General features: G+C 49.1%; 1 protein-coding gene across 1 annotated transcript; it reads right to left on the bottom strand.

Moving 5' to 3' along the window:
- Positions 1-2,664: 2,664 nt before the first annotated feature.
- On the bottom strand, positions 2,665-20,319 carry LOC107050529. The gene is made up of 10 exons (XM_046899113.1): positions 20,238-20,319; positions 19,118-19,202; positions 18,423-18,594; positions 6,687-6,758; positions 6,301-6,360; positions 5,084-5,162; positions 4,892-4,993; positions 4,081-4,185; positions 3,228-3,375; positions 2,665-3,057 (listed from the first exon to the last, which is right to left on the bottom strand). Exons 4-10 carry the CDS (start codon positions 6,756-6,758, stop codon positions 2,754-2,756), a joined length of 870 nt encoding a protein of 289 aa, XP_046755069.1. The 5' UTR covers positions 18,423-18,594; positions 19,118-19,202; positions 20,238-20,319; the 3' UTR covers positions 2,665-2,753.
- Between the last annotated feature and the right edge of the window lie 2,591 nt (positions 20,320-22,910).

The following is a 22,910-nucleotide window of genomic DNA, read 5'->3' on the forward strand; positions in this document are numbered from 1 at the left end:
TGTGATACAAACACAGTTATTCTTTGTCCCACTGTAAATATTCATGCTTCTTGTATATTTAGGATTACTGCTGCTACTGCTCTCAAGCAGGCAGGCCAGCCCATGCTTACCTCATCCAGCTGCTTAGAGAAGCGACTGCCCTTCTGTATGGCGCCAGTTCCTGCACCAGGACGCTCATAGCTATTCCTTGTTTTTCATGTGAAAATAAAATAAATGCCTTGGTCACATCTGGGAGTCCCAGGGCAAGGATCTCCATCAATCTCTGCTTTAGTTCCCAGAATGCTCTCTCAGCTTCTGCACTCCAAGTTAATTTTGCTGGATTTTTCCTCAGCAGCCGGTATAATGGTTTTACTAATAGTCCGTAATTATGAATCCATAATCAGCACCATTCTGTCACTCCTAAGTCCACAAGTCCTTTGCCGTAATGGGCTTGAGAGTTCTACATATTGCTTCATGCTGTCCTCCTGACAATATGTAACCTAAGTAGGTTACTTGGGTCTGCACTATTCTGGCCTGCTGCTGTGATAATCTGTATCCACTTAGCCCCAGGACATTGAGCAGCCTTACTGTCCATTGATAGCATTCCTCTTTGGTCTCCGTTGCAACCAGGACATCATCTACATACATACACTCCTCCAGTTCCTTGGCTAGCTGATTTCCAAAAAAGTTGGGGCTGTTCTTAAAACCCTGGGGTAACACTGTCCAGGTTAACTGAGTTTTTCTTCCTGAATCCGGGTTTTCCCACTCAAATGCAAACAATTTTTGATGTTCTGCAGCCAAAGGGAGGCAGAAAAAGGCATCTTTCAGACCTAACACTGTCAAGTATTTCCATTCTTGGCCTGAGTCTAGTTAACAGTGTATAGGGGTTTGCAGCTACTGGGTGTAAATCTTCCACAATCTCATCTATTGCTCTTAGATCCTGAACTCATCTATAGCCTTTCCAAAACAAAATGGAGGACAAAATCCTCCAGCTGCCCTTGCAGGGTTCAGGCACTCGTTTGAGCCTGGACGTGAGTCCTAGCCCTTTTCAGAATTAATTGTTCTTCTGTCTCTGTGACCTCACCCAGCACCGCGTCTGTACCCGCCCAATCAGGATGCTGCTTTTAGTGTCGTTTCAAATCTTTTAGCGACCCTGAGCGGATCGCTCCTATACTCCTGAACTACACATTTCCAGTTGTCTAAACCATCTGTTGTAAGCGGTATCTTAATTCAAATGGATCCCCTAGAACCCACTGCTTGTCTGAGAGGAGTCTGCGTAGTCGTTCCTACTTTGCTACGAGCACGGGCTGGGATTGGCGAAAAGCCCCTCACTGCCCGTTCATTTCCTTTTCCTCCTTCCTGGGTTTCTGCTCTTACAATGTCACCTTCTTTGTTTCCCTGCTCTCTTTCCTTCTCATAATGGGGAACATAATCCTCCAGCCTTTCCCGTGTTTCTCTAACTTTTAAACATCTTTCTCCAATGCTACATGCTGAGTAACATCCTCTCAGTCTTTCACCCTTTCCTCTCTTTTCCTTCTCTAAGGCTAATACTAAAGAATCTTGTGGAGCCAGATTAATCCCACATTCCTTTTGCCATTCTGGATGATTTCTAGGAGTAAAAAACATATCCGCATATGCTACTTCATCCCATTCACTTTCCCTTCTTAGAAACAACATTAACCAAAGGAGTATTTTATAATTTCACGTTCCATTAAGGACCCAGCTTTTCCCTCCCTCTAATTTAAACAACGGCCACCACTGATAACAATATTTAATAAGAGTTTTCTCTTTCAGTGTTCACCCTGGCTCATCAGCAATGTCCTTCCAGTGAGCCAAGATACAACCCAGGGGGGTCTTTCTCGGTATCTCTTTTGACACCCTTTGCCCCATAACCGTTGCTTATCCTAGCTGGTCTTAGGTATCAGGTGAAAATCCCTTGTCTTTTGCTGGGTAATGGAGTCCACCGACTTCCCCAGGGCATGGGAACACCAAATTACCTGGACAAGAGTTGTAACCGATGTCCCCCATCAAAATGGGGGGACCTTTACAAAAATTCTGTTTGCTGGCTAATGGACTCCACCTGTTCTTGGGCTTCCCTGTGTACATCTCCTGTCCTCCAGCTAAAGTCCACTCAAGTTATGTAAAAAGACTTCTTTTCACAATATAGAAAAGCTGTTTTCATGATTCACAACCCTGCCTGTGGCAGGGATTTTGGAACTCAAAGGTCCCTGAGGTCCCTTCCAATCCACGCCATTTGATGATTTCTATGATGACTCATACAATGATCTCTGTGATTTCTAATCTATGACTGCCACAGGGCAGGCTGCCATCTATTCACCTGCAAGCGTAAGCATTGTACTGATAGCCTTTGCTACCATGTCATGTTTCTCCCAGATGTGCTCAGTGCTGGAAACTCCCCCTTCCAGGTGCTTCCTTCCCTCGCTGCCTGCCCTGATTCAGGGCAGTAGCCTAGAAGAGCTCGAGGACAACTCTTCACATATCGAGCCTCCCCAGCCCTTCTCTGTTCTGGCCAGAGCCTGGCTGACAGTCCAACTAGAAAAGCAAGCTGAGGCTGGGACCAAGGAGTCCCTCACTGGTGTGCAGCTGTCCAACAGCTTCCCTTGCACAAAATGCAGGCCTCAGCCCTATGCACTAGAACCCAATGGAAATGGTCAAAACAGCTGCTTTTGCACAGGGTGTCTTTATTACTCAGAAAGCGGGGTCTTCCAGGGAACCCCAGCCATGCTGACACAGGTAACCGGGGCACTAGATGGCTATGGGGAACCCCAAGAACCACGGGTATCTGGGGAAGAGACACTGTCCATGGGAGAGCTGCTGGGACACGTGGGCCAAAGTGAAGGGTCTGTGCGGATTTTGCTGCACAGGTATTCAAACTCTGCTTCAAAGGAGGAGGGGAACGGGCTGGATCCGCTGTACAAGTTCTTGTTTTCTTGGGCAACTACATCATCTTTTGTTGCCTCTCCCAGCTCCGCTCTGCCTTCACCTCCAGACTGGCCTCTCTCCCGCACACTGTCAGGATGAGCTTGTCCTGGAGTTGTCTCTGCTCTCTTGCACACTCTGTAAAAATGAGTTTCAGAAAGCAATACTCACTGATGGGAATTAAGAGGACACTTAAAAGACATTGCAACATTAATCCTAGCAGCATACTGCCAGCAGCTGATGTGGCCATCCAGGATCCTGGCACCACAAATGCAGCAATAAAGTATTTTGGGGAAAAGCCAACTCACGGATATTTTTGCCACATCCATGACACAGCAGTACAAGTCATCACCAGCGCAGACAGCAGCACTGTTAAAAGCAGTGCAATCACTGGGAAGAAGAGCACTTGTACAAACTCCTGAACCGCAGCCCTTGTGTTTTTCCCAGCATTCATCCCTGGAAGAAATGAGACATGTCCCATGTGACCTTCACCTGCACTACAGACAATCTCTCGGTGTGCTTTATGGACCCAGGAGATTTTCATCAGTGGGTACCTCTGTCTCTGGTGCCTAAGCACCACGGGACAAGGAAGATTGCTTCCACTTCTCGTTGGGTAGGGTGCAGGCTGCACCAGCACTGTCCCACGTATTCCTCTGGGCCGAGGGCTGGGGCTCTGCCCTGGGCTCTGGGCTTTGTCTGCGGGGAGCACTGCACAGCAGAAGCCTTCACACTTTCCCCAGCGCACGCATCCTGAGCTCTCCCACAGGACACCCCCCAGGCTGAAGGTCAGCCTCGAGCTAGCACAGGGGCACAGCCGGAGCCAGCCCAGGGGAAAAATACTCCTGCAGGCTCCTACCACACAGGACTCCACTCATCCAAAAAGGAAAAGCTCACAACTCTCTGGGAACTGGGAGCAGTGGGAGGTGAGCAGCGTCACAGAGGTCTGCATGCATCTTCTCCGACACGCTGCTGGAACAACTCACCAAACCCCACTGAGGCCAGCCACTTTCAGAGAGCCACCCCTGGCTTCTTTTACACGTGCTCTGTGCTCATACGCTCAGGTTTGGCTGCTGACCTCGTGTGCAAGAGCAGGCAGGAAGAGCCTGCAGGCACACACTGACTCTGGTTAGTGACACTGGATGACCACAGGACAGAAATTACCTGGCATGCCAGTTGTTGGCGCTGTCTGTGTTTCTCTGTCCCAGACTGGCAGCGTGGGATGGCTGCCTTCCTGCAGCGCGTCCTGTGCAGTTTGTTGGTCAGTCCCTTTAGAAAGAAAGAGGACAGTGGGATTGGATGTGATGTGTTCTCACCAGGAACTGAGCTACTCCTATCCTGAGCTCAGGCAAAGTCTGCTGGTCCCAGTCCCCCAAAGCCACTGCGACCCTCTCTGCTGCCCAAGGGCATCTGGGCCCTCCCAGGAATTGGAAGGTGCCGAAACCTCTCACGCCTCCCGAGGAATCAGCTCCTATGCAGGGCCCTCACGCGCTGTGCTGTGAGCATCACCAACCATTGTGTTCCACCCATCACAGCCAGGCATCTGCAGGCTGAAATTCAAGCTTCAGCAGAAACATCTCCAGAATCAGCATCTCCACCTCGTTTCCAGGATTAGCAAAGACAGCCAGCCCTGCTTGGGATGCTCCTCCTGCTGCCTCAGCAGCAGAGAGGGCTTTGTATGAACAGAAGCACAGCACTCGTCACTCGCTGCCACCAGGCTGCCAATGTCTGCACAAAGCAGCTCTGACAAGTTACGGTCATGCTGGGGGAGCAGCTGTCTCTGGGTCTTGGCTGGATGCAGAAGTGGCAGCAGACCATCTCTGGTGCTTGACAGTGCCTGCAAGGTGTTACACGGAACACCACCACAGCACGGCTCTGAGAGATCCCTTCCTGCTGTGCAGGTTACAGCTTATCCACACATATATCAGACCTCAGCTTCCCAAGTCTCACAGTGAACAGACCGAAGTATACCCACCACGCGCTGCCTTCTCCATTTCCTTCAGCAGTTCCTTTATCACACGAGATGACCTCTGTGAGTATTTTCCTCTTCTAGATGCATCCTTTCCTTTTTCCAGACCTAACAGAATGTGTGAAGTTACATCTCCTGTGCAGGAAGTTTTGAAGATCAGCGGTGAGTCAGTGAAGTCAGTAAAGACAAACTACTCACCCCTGGGATTCCAGCGGGGCTCCAGCACAGGAAAGAGCCGAGGACTTGGCAAGGCCTTCCCTGGGGGCACTTCTGCAACCAAAGACCCATGAAAAGTTTCAGTCACACACAATGGCATAACTGCACTGCAGAGCATACCAGGGGATCGTGCACTGAAAAGACATACACCATGCAGGACTACACTCTCACATCTGCCGAGAGACCTGGCTGACGTGTGGCCTTGGAGCTGTCAGCTGTCAAAGGATCTAAATAGCCATGACATACCCATGTGATATGATGGACTTCCACGTGTCCTGGATTCTTGCAGTCAGAATGACAGAGGATGCAAGTAAAACAAGGGACTCCTTCATGGCACTGTTCTCTCTCTTCCACTCAGGAGCATCTTTTCAACAGTTCCTGGGTGCCTGCAGTGGCACCACAATTGTACAAAACTAGCCACATGTGGAGCCGCCCAGAGGAATGCTCTCCTGGAGCTCAACCCAGCTTTAAACTCAACTGAACCATGCCTGCTGGCTCTGCAGAAGGCACTCGAAACAGCTCAGGGCTGGAGTGGCCGGCAAAGACAGCTTTGCAAGGCATAGCATGCCACACACACCACTCATCCTGACCCAAATCCTCCCTTCTCTTCTGCAAAGGAAGTACATTTCACTTGGAAAGAACATGAAAACCTAAATGCTCGCCCCTTTTTGTGATCTACCTACGAGACTGCACTGAGTCTCGTGGACCTGATTAAACTGAGACTTTGACAAGCCACTGCCTCTAGACACAGCTGTAATCGAGGGCACATGAGAAACGCTCCCACTGCATGTTGTGATCTCCCTCTTCCGTAGTAACCAGCAGTGTCTGGAAGGGGCTCCGGTAATCACCTGGGATGCAGGCGTGGGATGAAAGATCCAGAGGTGCACAGGAGCCAGGTGACCTGTTGGCCTTTGAAAGTTGCTGAAGCAGCATTTCAAATAGTCTTTCCAGGCCACGTGAAAAGACTCTCAGGGACCTCACAGAAGAACATTCATCCCCTCGAGGCTTCATTACTGGGAGACCTCTGATGCACAAAGGCAAAGCCAACACCACACTGGGAGCACGTAGCACCCAAGAAATCATAAACACCCATGCTTCTCACAGAGAAGAACCCGCTGGCCAATGAAAAGATGAACCATTGCTGAACTATCACAACCAAATATGAACAAATATCGAGAAAATGAAGACTGGTGACTTACCTCCAGCATCCATACCAGGCTCAGGGTCAGGATTCCACTCTGCAGATTGACCAAGAGGGCCTGCAGGCACAAGTGTGATCAGACGCAGGTGAGGAGAGCTCCCACTGCAAACTGGGGCCTACATTTCTTGAGTGACCTGCAGGGTCTGGCAGCGGGTCAGGGAATGACCCACATACGAAGGTCTGGGTGCTCTCAGCTGATGGCAGGGGTAACCATCCCACTGATATGTGGCAGCTCTCCAAGTAACAAAATACTTATGACTTATCTGTGCAAGCCCTTCAAGGTGTAAGCACATTAGGAAGACCTCAACAGGATCTTCAGTAAAATTATGAACAGTTAGGGCATGCATTTTTCTGCCTTTCAGGAAACACACGCTCACAACTTACCTCTGGGTTTCCCCTGAGGCGCAAAATCTGGATCCAGATGAGCATCTGGAGAGGGAACACCAAAGGCATCATCTAGAATCAAGAAGAACAGATGAGAGTAGTTCCCATTGCATGTTGCAGTCTTCTCCCTTAGTAGCCAGAAGTGGGTCATGGAAGAAAGAATCAGCTCGTGATTGCCAAAGTTGCAGGGTGTCCAGGATGGCCTGTTGGCTGGCACCTGGCAGCTTACAAAATACTCTCTCCGGGCCATGTGCAACATGCCTCACGGACCGCGTGGAAGAAGATACAGCCCCTCAGGGCTTTCTTACTGGGAGATCTCTCATGTACACAAAGGAAGGTCACGCTGGAGGAAACCATGCCTGTCTCTTCCTCTGGGCTGTGGGCCAGGGCTGTGCTGAAAACTGGGATTCGACTATGGGGAGTACCATGAGGCCGGGTCAGAAACGCTCATGCTTTTCCCAGCACACATCTTCTAAACTTCCCCCCAGGACATCTCCCAGAATGAAGGCTGTGCTCCGGCCAGCAAGAGGCCATGTCACGGCCCGACATGGCTGGAACCAGCCCTGGGGAGCAGAGCTGCCACGGGCTCCTTCCTGACCCCTGAGGTGCTACCCGTCACCATCTGCCCACCATGGAAAGCAGGCCCCAGGGAACTGTGCTGTGGGGCCATGGGGATACAGCCTGACTTTTTGCCCCCAGTGCTGCTCAGTTTTGGCCTCGTCTCTGCCCACCCACCTGCTCCCGGTGCTCGCCACGGAGCAGCAAAGCTCTCCTGGGAACACATGCCGGTAAGTAGGAGGATGACGACGAGACCGACAGGGGCCACGGACCCCCACACTCGTGCCATGCTGCCACCACAGCTGCTGCAGCCACAGCAAGTGCTGCTGTCAGGGCAGGCACAGAGTGATCCTCTAGCATGGGGCAGATGTCACAGATGGGCCTTATGACCTCACGGCACAGCACAGCAAGGTGGGGCACTGCAACTTCATGGACTCGTGATGCTGGGTGGAGGGTCCCCTTGTCTTGTGATGTGCTGCACCAGGGCTGCTTGGGGCACCTCATCTGGGGAGAGCAGGGTCTATTTGGGTGCAACCGTGGCAGCGAAGCTGCAGTGTAGCCACCTCTCTCAGTGAGCACATCCTGTTGGGCAGCTCAGGAGGGTGAGAGTCCTCCCAGGGCAGGCGCAGAGCTCTGTCCCTTGCTGTGGGCACCATCACAGTGGGGGACGATTCCCTGACACCTAGAAAAAAAACACAGCTGAGATTTTTCACAGTTACATCATAGAATCACAGCACCAGAGAATGTCTTGGCTTGGAAGGGACATTAAAGAATTGGTACGTCCAACCCCACCACTGCGCGCAGGGATGCCACCCACTGGGCCAGGCCAAGCAGCCCAGGACACCACCCAACCAGGCCTTGAACACCTCCACGGATGGGGCATCCACAACTTTGCTTGGCAAACTTTTATAGTGCCTTGACAACCTCAAGAAGGAATTTTTTCTTGCTCAGCGGGCCCATGACACCCCAGGCCAACAAGGAAGAGATGCAATACAGAAACAGGGTCTGGATCAAGGACGCTATTGCACAGGATATCCATGAATGTGAAACTTGCCCTGAAAACCAAGCAGATAAAGCCTCACTAGCATGGACGATGATGTCTGAAAAATAAATATGGGGAGGTAGGTTATATGACCTACCCACAAACCTGGCAACTTATGTGTCATGTCCTTACATGTTTTTTCAATAGACCTGATGGACGTTCCGTTGTCCTCATCTGTTTGCAGTTCTTCAGATTGACAGCTCAAGATGAGTGTCTCCTATGAGGAAACTCATTATTTTCCATCCCATCATTTTTATCAGTTGCCATAACCCCAACGGTTACGCAACTTGAGGAAATGTTTAAATGCTGAACTAAGGGACATGGTTTAGTGAGGAAACGGTGGTGGTAGGTGCACGGTTGGACTGGATGATCTTTGAGGTCTTTTCCTGCCTTCATGATTCTGATTCCCTCTGTCTTGTCAATGCCAAGTAGAGCGAGGCAATTTGAGAGAGGACGAGGTGTGGAAACAGGTACCAGCTCGGAGAAGTAGGCAACCCCCACCCTGACCATCCTTGCCTCCCCAGGTGCCTCTGCAAAATAGGTTTGAAGCCCTGTAACTCGAGGGAGGGGTGAGTGAGGGTACAGTGGGAGGCCTACCCGTGGGGTTGCCTTGGGTAAAGCAGTCAACCGCATGGACTGACTCCACCCAGAAGGAAAGAAGGGTGGTCGTCAAAGGCAACTTCCTTCTGAGAGGAACGGTGGGCCCTATATTTCAGCCTGACCCTACCCTAGGGAGTTGTGCTTCCTCCATGGGGCACGGGTCAGGGATATTTCTAGAAAACTTCTGGTCTGATTCGCCCCTGAGATTGTTACCCCTTACTGATAGTTCAGGCCGATAGTGATGAAGTCGCTGAGAAAAGCCTGAGGACTAACAAGGAAGACTTCAGGAGACTGGGGTAGGTAGTTGATGGAAAGGGCGTGCAGATGGTTTTTTCTTCTATACCTTCAGTGGCGGGGAAGGATACTGAGAGGATCAGAAAACCCACCTCATAAATTAGAGGCTTAGAGGGCTTAGAGGTTGGTGCAAACACAGGAATTTTGGTTTTTTTGACCATGGGGCAATTTACTCAGCATCTGGCATGATGTCTGCAGATGGAACTTGCCTGTCTCTAAGGGGTAAGAGGATCCTAGCCCGGGAACTGGCAGGACTCACTGAAAGGTCTTTAAACTAGGCACGAAGGGAGAAGGGGACAAAATTAGGGCCACTGGGGTTGAGCAGGTAGTTCGAGGGCTCATACCAAACTAGATGGGTGAAGAGGGTGGAGTACAAAGGGATGGAGAAGAGCACCAGGATGTTCTAGGGAATCCTAGATCCTCTAGAAAAGAAAGGCGGTGAGACAGGAAGCCCAGCTGAAGTGCCATTATAACAATGCACACGCCTGGGAAATAAGCAGGAGGAGTTGGAAACACTGATGCACTTGGAAAGTTATGACCTTGTTGCTATCACAGAAACATGGTGGGATGATTCCCATAACTGGAATACCACCACTGAGGAGCTGCCTGCCACGGCACCCAGCTCAGCTCCTATGAGAACCAACGATGTTGAATGCGGAACGGGAGCTTGCGCCAAATCAGCCCTATCCTCTGCTCACAGAACCAGAGAACAGCCAAAGTTGGACAGGACCCACAAAGGCCACCAAGTCCAACTCCTCACCCCACACAAGACCACCAAAATGCAAACCCGAGCTCCGAGAACATTGTCCAAATGCTCCTTGAGCTCTGACAGCTTGCTGACGTGACCACCGCCCTGCGGAGCCTGCTCCACTGCCCTTTCTTACTGCACATGATATCACGATTTGCTTCTAATGCAGCTCAAGTATGAGACCCTATTTGGAATATAAAAACACAGGAAGATGTTCCTAACTGCAAAGACTGCCAGCCACTGCAACACACAGACTGTGAAATCCCTGACACTGCTGATTCAGAAGACCAGTTAAGAGAAGCATTTGCCTGCAATGAGGTGCGACTGGATTGAATACTGCCTTTGAAACGGGAAAAGAGAAAATCAACAAATCTGAACAAAAACAATGCATTGCAACACAGAAGGAGCAGCAAAGCAAGGCAGAAAAAAATAAAGAAAAATAACAAGGAAAACAGCAAAGCAAAACAAGGTCATGAACTACAAGAGGAAAGCAAATGCACTGAATACAATACCATGCCGAAGTGAAGACGCCAAACACAGTAAATAGATAGCAACTCTCACCAGTGCTTAGCACGGAAAAGAAAGAAACTTCAGAAGCAATTCACGGCAAAGATACAAAAGAAAACCCAAAGAGCAAAGCAAAGCAAATCCAGGAACAATAACAGAAAGAGGAAGCACTAAAAAGCCAAGGAAAGCAAAGCAAAATCACCTGAAAAGCCGAGAAACAAAAAGGAATACCCTTATATAAGCATAAAAGCCAGCCATCAGAAGACTGTGTAAACTCCATGTATTCCAGTGACAGGAAGTTATCTGCAACATCAACCTTCACCCATGCATCACGGGCCCTTGTTGGGCTGTAACAGCAGTGTTGGTACAGGATTCATTCTCTTACACCCTGTTACCGAAGACAGGATACCTGTGAGTGGGTAGCACAATAGCTGGCTGCCACAGAACTTGCAAGGAGTGACACAAATTTTTATCTCAGTAGTCATCACACAGAAGTTACTTTGGCAGCCTTTGGTGGAGCAGAGATGAATATCTTGCTATGCAGGGAGTGAGGACGTGATGTATTTCTAGCATCACGTTACATGTGGTCAAATCAGGTGATGACATACCTGCCCCCAGCCTCCTCTTTATTCTTCCTTAACGCTGTGACTGAAAGCTTGCTGGTATTGTGTTAGCTCATTCTTGCTAGCATTCCCTCCTAATGAGCTTCAGATACATCTGAAGTTGGACAAGTGTTACTGATGAGGGCATCAAAATTGGGATCTGGCCGCAGTGATCTTCTGGACACTAGCTTTTCATTACACATGAAACAATCTTTCCTGCAACATAATAATAAGGAGAGAGAACAATACTTGGTCTATGGCAAAAAGTGAAGCGTGTGTCCCAACACTACAATTGTTAGAGAAAGCACTCATCATGACTCAGTTTTTACAGAAAAGCTGGAACGAGGTTTCTTAGCTACTTGATCTGGCTGTTCAAAGAGATTAAACAAACAAAACGACCAAACATGCATCTCTTTGCATCAGTTTTAAACATGTGCTGATTTCAAGTGTGTTGAAGCAGTCTGTATTTAGAGTTCCTATAATATAGAGTATTATAGCCTGTAGGTAGAATTCTACAATACAGAGCATTATAGAAGTTCTACTCTGCACATTACTTTTGCCCTTAATCCAATGGCTGGATTTTCACTGAGAAAGGAGGCATTTCTGATGGAGGTTACAATGAAGGCACAGTCCTTCATAGGACCTGTAGGATGAAACAAAGATTCAGAAACCCGTTCCGGAATTCGGGCACTAATTACTGGGAAAACTCAAGCACAGTCTTGTCCTTCCTAACATTTTGTTCTCATTTAATTAATATGTTAGGCTCACCTGTAGTTTTTTTCTCCTGTAGAATGAAGAGGTGTCACTTGCTGAAATGGCACTTATTTATGGAGAACTGTGTTTTTGTTTCTCTCTAATGACAAGGGTATTACAGTGGAATTCCAGGGTCACAGCCTGAACCAATGGGTGGACTACATGAGTGTGTGGGTACCTGGAGCGGGGGGGGTGGTCTGGAGCCACCCCTTCTGTCTCTGCAATACTTCTGTGCAGTCTGAGTCCGCGTGGGTCCCCCTCTTTGCCCCCGCCCTTCTCTCCAGCGGCGCGATGGTACGAACAGGGGAGGGTCACATTCCTCAGCTCGTCCTTCTCTCCACACTGTTACCCGGAGGGGTGAGTCAATTCCTTTTTGATATCTTTTCCTCGAGTGCCTATTTCTCAAATAAAGGCTCTGTCATTGCCTTCACATGTTCTACAGGTATTTTTGCTAATTGCTCATCAGAATTTCCACAGGCGCAGTGAATTAAGTGTGACCTCTGAACACACGCAGCCACCATCATCAGAAATTAATACTTAAAATCACTGGCTTAATTGTTGCTTAGCTCAGAATTCTATTGTCTTTGAGAAAACAGGAACTTGTAATTGAATAATACAAGAACAGCACTCTGTACTTCATTGTACTCTTCATTTTACTCTTGCCCCACTGATAGCTACAGAAGGCAAACATGGGTAGCTTGGCCTTGAATGCCTCCAGGGATGGGACACCCACAACCTCTCCAGCCTGTCCAGGTCCCTCTGGATGGCTTCCCTTCCTTCCAGTGTATCGACTGCACTGCTCAGTTTGTATCATCTGCAAACTTGCTGAGGGTGCACTCGATGCCACTGTCTGTGTCACTGATGAAGATGCTGAAGAGCACCAGTCCCAAGACCAACCCCTGAGGGACACTGCTTGTAATCAGGCACAAAACCTTTGATCACAACCTTTGGCTGTGTCCAGCCAACCAATTCTTAATCCACTGAACTGTCCATCCTTCAAATCTATACCTCTTTAATTTAGAAAGAAGGATGTGCTGAGGGACCATGTCAAAGGCTTTGTAGAAGTCCAGGTAGATGACATCCACCGCCCTTCCCCCATCGACCAAAGCCATCACTCCACCACAGAAGGCCACCAGATTGGTCAGGCACAATCCGCTCTTGGTGAAGCCATGCTGGCTGTCTCGGATCTCTTTGTCTCGTATGTGCCTTAACGTAGCTTCTAGGTGGATCTGCTCCATGATCTTCCCAGGCACAGAGGTGAGGCTAGCCGGCCTGCAGTTCCCCAGGTCCTCCTTCCTACCTTTCTTAAAAATTCCCAGGATCGTGTTGTGATTCATCCATATGCAGACATTCTGGAAGACAAGCATCTGAGACTGGCCAAAAGCAGAATAGAACGACTGTTTGCTGAGGGCTTATTTTGCAAAAAATATTTTAAACATTTTTCTTTTTTCCAAATATCAACTCAGCTTCCCACTTCTTTCTCTAAAGCTTTTCCTCTGAAGCAGATAATAACATTTATGTCTGACCCTGAAATTCTAAGTGAAATGAATTATACACCCAGTGGTGTGAGCTTCCCAGAATAATAACTGAAAGACTATTCTTAAGTGAGGTGATCTGGAAGTCTAGAGGCATCCTTTTAAGGCCGCCCACAGGACCTGCTTGCCATGCAGCCCGGTTAAGCACGCACTACCATTCCTTAATTTCTCACAGCTCACTATGCCATGAAAAATGGAAAGAAAAATCATCAGGTATTTCCCAGGCAAACCACTGATATCACAGAATCATAGAATATCCTGAGTTAGAAGGGACACACAAAGACCATCAAGTCCAACCCCTGGCTCCCCAAAGGACCACCCAAACTCAAAGCCTGTGTCCGACAGCAGTTTCCCAACGCTCCCTGAGCTGCAGCAGCTCAGGGCCGTGCTCATCACCCTGGGCAGCCTGCTCCATGCCCACTGCCCTCTGGTGCAGACCCTTTCCATAACCCCCACCCGACCCTGCTCTGACACAGCTCCATGCTGTTCCCTTGGGCCCTGCTGCTGTCCCCTGAGAGCAGAGCTCAGCATTGCCCTCCTCTTTCTGTAAGGAGCTGCAGCTGCTATGAGGGCTGTCCTCAGCCTGCTCTGAGTGAACCCAGGGACCTCAGCTGCTCCTCACACACCATGCCCTCAGACCCTTCCCCATCTCTGCAGCCCTCCTTTGGACACATTCTAATAGCTTTATGTCCTTCTTATGTAGTGCCACCCAAACCAAAAATGCTCAAGTTGAAACCACACAGTGCAAAGCACAGTGGGACAACTGCTTCCCTCACTCGGCAGCACTGGGCCTGATACACCCCAGGGCACACCATTGGCCCTCCTGGCTGCCAGGGCACACTGCCAGCTCAGATTCAAGTTGCCATCAACCAGAACGCCCAGATCCCTTTTTGCAGGGCTGATCTCCAGCCCCTCGCCCCCCCAGTCTGTACATACAGCCAGGGCTGCCGCATCCCAGGTGCAGAACGCAGTGCTTGCTCTCCTTCATGCAGATGGGGACCACCCTCAAATTTCTCCAGATCCTGGTGCAAGGCCTCTCAACCCCCCAAGGGAGTCAACATTCCTCCCAGCTTCACATCAACCACAAATTTACTTCATACAACTGCCAGATCTTGATTGGAATCAACCGTGAAAACATTACAGAGAAATGGCCTTAAAATGGACCCCACAGAATCCCACTGGTGACAAGAAGGGCAACTGTCAGGCCATGGATTCCCCTCGTCCAACAGCCATCTTTTACTTGACTTGGGGCATTCTTACAGTCACATCGCCATGGCCTTACGATGTCATGAGCCACCTCCCTGCCAACTGCTATAAATACAGGAACCCTGACAACAGAACACCAGCTGAGATGCAAGCCAGTGCAACCAAGGCAGGCCTGTTTTGAAAGGCCAAAATTTTAGAAGTAAAAAATGCTTTCCTGCACTGCTTAGTTTGATGCATCATTTGCAGTGCCATGGAGCTAATTCGGCAACACAGGTATACACTGCACTGAGCAGAATACAGTCACATGGAAATGCCCATTTGCATTTCTTTCTTTTTTAAGCACGTTGCCAACCAAGAAAAAGTCTCCTGTAGGATACAAAAAAATTTGGCCTAAGGAGTCCTCATCTGGACTCTGGACAGTGCATTCTGGGGCTCTAAAGGGTCTCTTTCTGAAAGCAAAACAGCCAGTCACATTCACATGAGTTAAGGGTGCCTTCAGAGGTCAGAGAGCTTCAGCACTTCAGTCGTGCCGTAAGAACTCCATCTGCAAGTTAAAACCATGGCTTGATGCAGGTTCTTCTGAGGAAAGGGGCTGAACCTGTATTAATGGAGGTGAAGCCTGAGCCAGCAGTTTTCCTAACTGTCTGGAGGCACTTATCTTCCTGAAAAATAGATAACCTCATTGCACGTACTGCAAAAAGACATTTAGACACAAACTTCTGTACACTTTAACTGCGTTTGCAAGGATCTTACGAAGGAAAAAATGGTTTCTTCTACAGTTAGCCAAAATAGGGGCTTCTTTGAAAGAGCAACAGCATGCAGACACTGTCTGCAAGCCCCCTGGCATCCTTCTGCTGTACTTATGTAGCACCTGGAGCAAGCAGGCACTGACTGTATAGCTCGTGAGGGCTAACACTGCTCAGATAACAACCGAGGGGGTGAAAAAATGTGTCAGCAGGAGCAGTGCACTCATAACACAGCAACAAAGACCGGAGCGCTGCTGAGACAGGTAGCAGAACTCTTTCATTAGTGCTCAATTTTAACCCCATCCAGTCAGTGCTGAGCAAAATGAGGACAAAGGATAGACTCGGCAAACTGCAGATGATATTTCCAGCTGGCTCGGCTATAGTCATTTATTCGAATTTTAAGGTTGGGTTTTTTTTCGTTCTTTTTCTGTTCCTTGGTTTTGGTGAGATGGTAATAATTCATGCAAACTCCCCCATACACAACCAGTCTCCATCAGATGATGAGATAAAAGGCTGAGATAAGCCCCTCTTCTAGCTATACAGATTTAAAACATGAAAATAAATCTGTTAGAGGTTTTGCGATGCAGATAGACATGAACAATAAAAGCAGAGGCAGGGAAAAGAAGAGCTGGCTTGCATGGCAGCAGGTAAACAATGTATTCAGGAAAAACACTTGTCTGTAACATTCACACCCATATCTCATCCCACTTAAGACCCAGAACACAACAACTTTAAAGTAATACTCTAACTGATCTGTACTGTATTGATCCTCTAAGCTGTCTTTGCTTCTCTGCTTCTGTAATTTAAGTTTATTTTGTCTTTCTGTTTAGCAGGCAAACCTCACCGTAAGAAGACAATATGCAAACTATGGGTGGAGTATGTAAGTAGCCAAATTAATAAAAATTCATTTAATATGAGACAACAAACATATGTGAGACGATGCTGTCTGAACTGGACCCATACTGACTTTAATGTACGTACCAAAACACTAGAAATCGAGTTTTTACCATATTTGAGCCTTTCCTGTTACATAACTTAAGCTGTGTAGAAAGCTCTGGGATGTCACATGAACCAGCAGGCACCTCCAACCCTATCCCTTGGCATTACGCACAGGAAAAGAAATGTCACAATATGATGGATTATCCCTTACTTCACTTAAAGAAAAGCAAGAATATCCTGAATTACTGAAAATCACCAAGCTCGATCTTACACATCAGGATGTGACACAGTAACTCTTCTCTCCAGCAACCAGAAGAGATAAATAGCAGAGGAATAATTGATTCAAAGGTCTGGAAGAGAAATACTGACATATTGAGAGCATGAGACAAATCCAGTCTAGTTCAGATGCAGCTGAAAGCTGTCGTCAGCCAAAGTCTCAGCAGTTACCAGAATGCAAACAAAGCTATTCTTAATGTGTTAATTTTATAAATTGAACACAATGCCTGGCATTAAAAAATAATAATAATAATAATAATAAAAATAATCATAAGTTGCTTTTGTTTGAATCAAAAAACAGGAGAAAAAATCACTTGGAAATCACAGAAAAGCGGTGGAATGACTCACACAGCTGGAGTGCTGTGATGGATGGCTAGCGACTTTTCAAAAGAGAGAGGCAAGGCAGGAAAGGCAGTGGTGAAGCCCTCTATGTTAAGAAAGAATGTGAATGTATGGAAATTAATGATGGCGATGATAGGGTTGAGAGCTTATAGGTCAGAATAAAAGCAAAGGCCAGTAAGACTGACGTTATCGTGGGTGTGCTACAGGCCACGCAAGCAGGATGAAGAGGTGGGCAAGACATTTTATAGACAGCTGGATGAGGTCTCAAGGTCTCTCCCCCTTGTTCTTGTGGGGGATTTCAAAGTCCCAGACATCTGCTGGATTTATAATACAACAAATAGGGAACAGTCCCAGAGGTTCCTAGAGCATGTGGGAGACAACTTCCTGACACAGCTGGTGAGAAGCCAACAAGGGGAAGCAAAATCCAGCTGTTTGTTAACAGAGAAGGTCTTGTGGGGGATGTAAAGGCTGGAGGCCATCTGGGGCAAAGGGATCATGAGATGTTAGATTTCTCAACCCTTGTTGAACCACGGAGGGCAGTCAGCAGAACTGCAACCTTGAACTTCTGGAGAGCAAACTTGAGCCTCTTCAGGACCATGGCTGAGAGGGTCCCTTGGGAGGCTGGCAGTACAAAAAGGAAGTAATTTTAAAGATGCAGGAGCTGACCATCCCCAGGTCATGGAAGACGAGCTGATGGGCAAGGAGGCTGGACTGGCTGAACAGAGACCTTCGACTGGAACTCAAGAGCAGAATGAAAGATTATGGTTTGTGGAAGAGTAGTCAAGCTACTTATGATGATTACAGGTACGTAGCAAAGCTGTGCAGGAAGAAAATTAGAAAAGCCAAAGCCCAGCTAGAACTGAGCTCGGACAGTAAGGTGAAGGACAACAATGAATATTTCTATAAATACATCAACAGCAAGAGGAGGGCAAGGGAGAATCTCCATCCCTTGTTGGACGCCGAGGGCAACTTGGTGACCAAGGATCAGGATAAGGCTGAGGAACTTAATGCCTTTGTTGCCTCAGTCGCTAATAGCAAGACTTGTTACTCCCTGGGAAAAAATCCCCTGTGCTGGTAGATAAGGATGGGGAACTGAATAGGCCCTGCATTATCCACAATGAGATGATTTTGGACCTGCACCGAATGCTGGATGCTCGAGTTCACGGGGCCAGATGGACTGCACTTTGGAGTGCTGAGGGAGTTGGTGGATGTGGTTGCCAAGCCACACTCCATCGTCCTTCAGCAGTCCTGGCTAAATGGAAACACGCAGGTGGACTGGAGACTGGCAAATATGACACACATCTTCAGAAACAGCCAGAAGATGAGCATGGTAGCTACAGACCTATCAGTCTTACCTCAGGGCCAGGATAGGTTATGGAAAGGATAATGTTGAGATTAATTAAAGGTCAACTAGGGGATCGGGCCCAGTCAGAATGGGTTTACGAATGGTAGATCCTGCTTGACAAAATAACTTGCCCCACGCCACCAATGCCACAGGAGACTCCAGGAGCAGGAGAAGATCCGGTGGAGGGAGGAAGCAGGGGCAGCTGGGCCTGCTGTGCACATATACTGACAGACATACAGATACCTTGTCACTGCTCTTCTGCCTCCACGTTTCTGGAGTACTGGGAGTTTTGTCTTCACACAGGAACTCCGCCAAGCCTGTATGTCCAGAGCTGCATTTTCCAGTCCATGGCACCTTGATCCCAGGACGTGCTCCGCCACGTGCTTCTAGGACATGAACATTTGCACAAAGGCCCCTGAAAGTAAAAGCATCCCGGCAGGTTTGCACTGCTCCCACACTCCTCAGCGCTCTCTCTAAAATCTCACACAACACAGACTCTCTCAGACTCTTGACTGCAGCCCAATAGCACAGGATCTCCCCTCTCACTTTATGAGAGAAGAGGCCATAGTTTGTCTTTCTTTTTCAGCTTTGCAGATACCACCAGGCAAGAACTGGCTTTCCCACCCTGCAGCCAGGAATGCTCCAACCTGAGGGGTGAGTGGCTGTGAGAGGAACGTCTCTGCGGAAGCGCAGCTCATTCCTCCCCTCTGACAGGGCCAGAAGGCATGAGACAAAAGAGGAAAGCACAGTGCGTCTGCATTTCCCTCGTGGCTCTTATTTCCTGCGTTACGGTGGGAAACGAGCTGAGCCGCTGTGCCTCTCCATTATGCTTAGCTCTGCAGCTCTGCCATCATCTTTAGACTCAGCTGTTCCTGTGCATAATGCTCCACACAATCACCCTGCAGAGCCCAAAGCCCTGCCTGGCTGCTGTCACTCACCTGGAGGTTGCAGGGTGCTGTGCCTCCTGCCTGTACCTGCTTCTAGGTGTCGCTTGCAAGACATTGAGAGTCCACCTGGTTGGAACTGCGGTCAACAAACACAAACGTGAAACAAGTAAGAAGGGATTCTTTTGTTTCACAGGCTTTCACCTTTGTTAAAACATGGTCTGCTGCGGAGCACAGCTGGAAGCGTTTCACCTGTGCAGAAAAGGGGTGGAGCCTGGTCCCAGCCCTCCCTAACCTCATTTAAGGGCTGGCTGTCTAAGGGGAAGAATCTCTACTGGGAGATCTGCTCTCTGGTAATACCTTCTGAGTCCTGCTCTTCAGAAAGGGGTCTTTCTTTACTAGCTTGAGTCCTTCACTATTCTTGGGAAAATTAAAACACAGTAAAGCAGCTCTATCTGCCACTACCTTTCACTACGGTTACCATTTTAGGTTATGGTTAAAGGTTGAACTTGAGAGTTGGACTGCTGCCACAAGGCTCTGGCTGTGCCGGGCCTCCCTCCGGACTAGGCCCCAAAGCAGCCCCAGCTGAGCCTGGTCCTCCTCCAGCCTGGGCCCCAAAGCAGCCCCAACTGTGCCAGGCCCCCCTCCGGACTGGGCCTCAAAGCAGCCCCAACTGAGCCTGGTCCTCCTCCAGCCTGGGCCCCAAAGCAGCCCCAACTGTGCCAGGCCCCCCTCCGGACTGGGCCTCAAAGCAGCCCCAACTGAGCCTGGTCCTCCTCCAGCCTGGGCCCTGAGGCCCTGGCTCTGCCTGGGCCCCCTCCAGACTGGGCCCAAAGGAGGCCTCAACTGTGCCAGGCCCCCTCCAGACTGGGCCCCAAAGCAGCCCCAACTGAGCCTGGTCCTCCTCCAGCCTGGGCCCCAAAGCAGCCCCAACTGTGCCAGGCCCCCCTCCGGACTGGGCCCCAAAGCAGCCCCAGCTGTGCCTGGTCCTCCTCCAGCCTGGGCCCCCTTTGGTCTGGACCCAGAGGAGGCCTCAACTGTGCCAGGCCCCCTCCAGACTGGGCCCCGAGGCCCCGACTGTGCTGGGCCACCCTCCGGCACAGGCCCTGCCTTAAGCCCCGCCCCCTGTGGACAGCTGTGCTATTTGCCTGCTTTGTTTTTTTCTCTCTCTTACCTCTTATTTCCCTGTTCTCTCCACCAATGCATTCAGATCCCCGGGATGGAGTGCGCTGATACTGCTGCGTTCTTCCTGCACCAACTGTCCGGGCGGCTCAGCATGTTCTACAGAACAGCATGCCTTTGGGAATGCTTGGAGTATGTAGCCTGACAGCAAGAGAACACTGCGCTCTTCTGGCTATTTCTCAACATGTCAGAGGGACAGGAGTGTGCTCAGCCTTGTGTGGTTGCACGTATGCAAAAATCCCTATCGCAGCTGTAAACATCTTTGTTGTTCTGCTTTACAGCAGTAGTGTGTGACGAGAAGCCTACCACTATCAATTTAGAGGAGGTAATTAATTGTGACAGTTCCCCTTTCTTCTTCCCTTGACGATGGAGGTGATGGGGTTCTCCTATGCTATGTGCTGGTGTAATACCTCTGAGCCTCAGTTTTGATGGGTTCAGCAAAGCTCATGGCAACAGGCTTTGGTCAACCTCAGATCTGCTGATGAGATAAATAGATGATGATAAGAGAGACCAAAAGAAAAAAACACGAGGCAAGAGTTGTTTTTTTCTTCTAGTCAGCACGCCATCGCTAAATCTTCCATACTGTGACTTTTATCTTGATAGTGATGATCCCTTAACCTCACACGTTTAGCACAACGCTTTCTGTTGTGGAGATTCCCACCAGTGACAAAGTATTAGTGCCGCTTTTCTGCCTGTCTCTTTTTGTCTGTATTTTCTGGCGTGTGGGGATTTCTTTTAGTGGCCCACAAGCACTTCCCAGATAAGCAAGCAGCGCAGGAGGAGGCAGGGGCAAGAGGCAGGAGCAAGGGCAGAGTGGTTTCTTTGTTACTAAATGGAATGACTGTATTTTCTGCATGTGGATTTGCCATAGTGCTTCTTACAAGGCCTAAGGGTGGGATGAAATGTGCCCTGAAGCAGGCGTGCTTGCAGGAAGGCACAAGAGAAATGCAAATCATTTACCCCCAAAATGCAAATCATTACCCCAAAGAGGGTAATCCCAGGAAAAAGAGGGGACAGGAAAAAATCTTTTCTATTAACCCCAGACTTGATGGGAAAGGAAAAGCTGAAGAAGCAGGTGTGTTTGGGGGTGTTCGTCTTCTAGACTGCACCCAGAGAAGGCGAATGATTCTGATGCCGCAGTCTTGGAACTCCAGTCAGTACACAGCTGGAAGGATTTCTGGGCTGAGATGAATTTCTCTCTCTGCAGCTGCTGATCTATTGGATTTTGTGTTCTAGTGCACGGAAGCTTTTGGGCATGATTTATCCTCACTGTACCTCACACTGGGTGGGAAAAGTTGGCACTGGATCTCACATAGCAGCTTGTAACAAAGGTTGGACTTGCCAATGCCTTCCACTGTCTCCACTCGTCCGGTGCCTCCTTGAAGCGTATGCCTAATCAGGAAATCTTTTCTTATTCCCTAGCTCTTGCGCAATAAAGAAGCATTTCAACCGCTGCTTCTTGCAGCAGTACAGTGTTTCCAAAGAGAGAAAAACACCACTACTGGCATAAACTGGATTTCTGCTGTTGGTAAGGCTGAGCTGAGAACTGGGCTGACTGTTGCACCTGGGATTGTGTGCGAAGCCTACAGACACAGGAATAACTTTTCCTTGCAGGTTGAGCATGTGCAGTGGAATTGCCAGGTCACAGCCTGAGCCAGTACGTGAGCACATGAGTGCCTGGAGCTGGGGGAGCCTAGATCCACCCTTCCTCTTTCTCCGTCCCAGCAGTGCTTCTGGGAGCGCGTACGCAGTCAGTCCGCAGGGGTCTCCTCAGCCCCCCCCCACGCCCCCCCAGGCCCGTCCCCCCCTTCTTCCAGCGATCCAGATTTCAAAGCGGAGAAGGCTGTGTTCCTCAGCTCACCCCTTTCTTCCAAACTCTCGCTCGGAGGGGTGAGTTGATTGCTCTTTCTTTGATAGCTTGTCCTATAGTGCCTAGATCTCAAAGAAAGGCTCTGTCATTGCCCTTGTTTGCTTTACAGCATGTCAGAGGTCGGTCATTGCTAGGAAAGCTTGTGCTTTAAAGCACCAGGTTGTATAGAGAAGGTAATTCTAAAAGCGAGCTTGCCAGTTCTTTTTTACCTAAGTGGTTTTTGAGCAAGGAAAGATTGGAGATGCTGTTTGCTCATGGAAGATGGAGAGGAGGAAAAGCAAGTAAGACGCATGCTGTGCATAGCCACTGCATGCCACCTGCACCATTTCCCCCCTGAACAAAGGAGGAGCAGCTCAGCGAGCGTGGCCTGGGCCATCGAAGGGAACATCCAAACATCTGGACCAACACCAAATGGCTTAATTCCGTATGTTCGTTGTTTCTCTGTTGTTTGTCTCACATCCTTCTGGAAAGAAAGCAGGAGGAGACAGACCTCCAATTTGATCCTGCTGTGTGTGATGATTACGGCCAAGGGGCAGAAGTTGGTGCTTAGGCAGGGGTAAAGCTAGGAAAGCTAAGGCTCGTCGAGGAACGAGAGATTACAGTAGAGCTCATTCTACATGGCTGTTCAGCACGTTGAAGGTATTTATCGTGCAGCAGGATCTGTCTGGCTGCAGGAACATGGTCGGATACGTTGATTCCAGTAGAAACTCAGTAAGCAGCGGCGGTGTGTGCAAAGTGCTGATTGTAATGGACTTCTGCCGAGGTGAGTGGGGGCTCAGCGTGTTGCTCAGTGGT

The sequence above is a fragment of the Gallus gallus genome, chromosome 10 (assembly GCF_016699485.2).
Source record: "Gallus gallus isolate bGalGal1 chromosome 10, bGalGal1.mat.broiler.GRCg7b, whole genome shotgun sequence".
Classification (NCBI taxonomy): domain Eukaryota; kingdom Metazoa; phylum Chordata; class Aves; order Galliformes; family Phasianidae; genus Gallus; species Gallus gallus.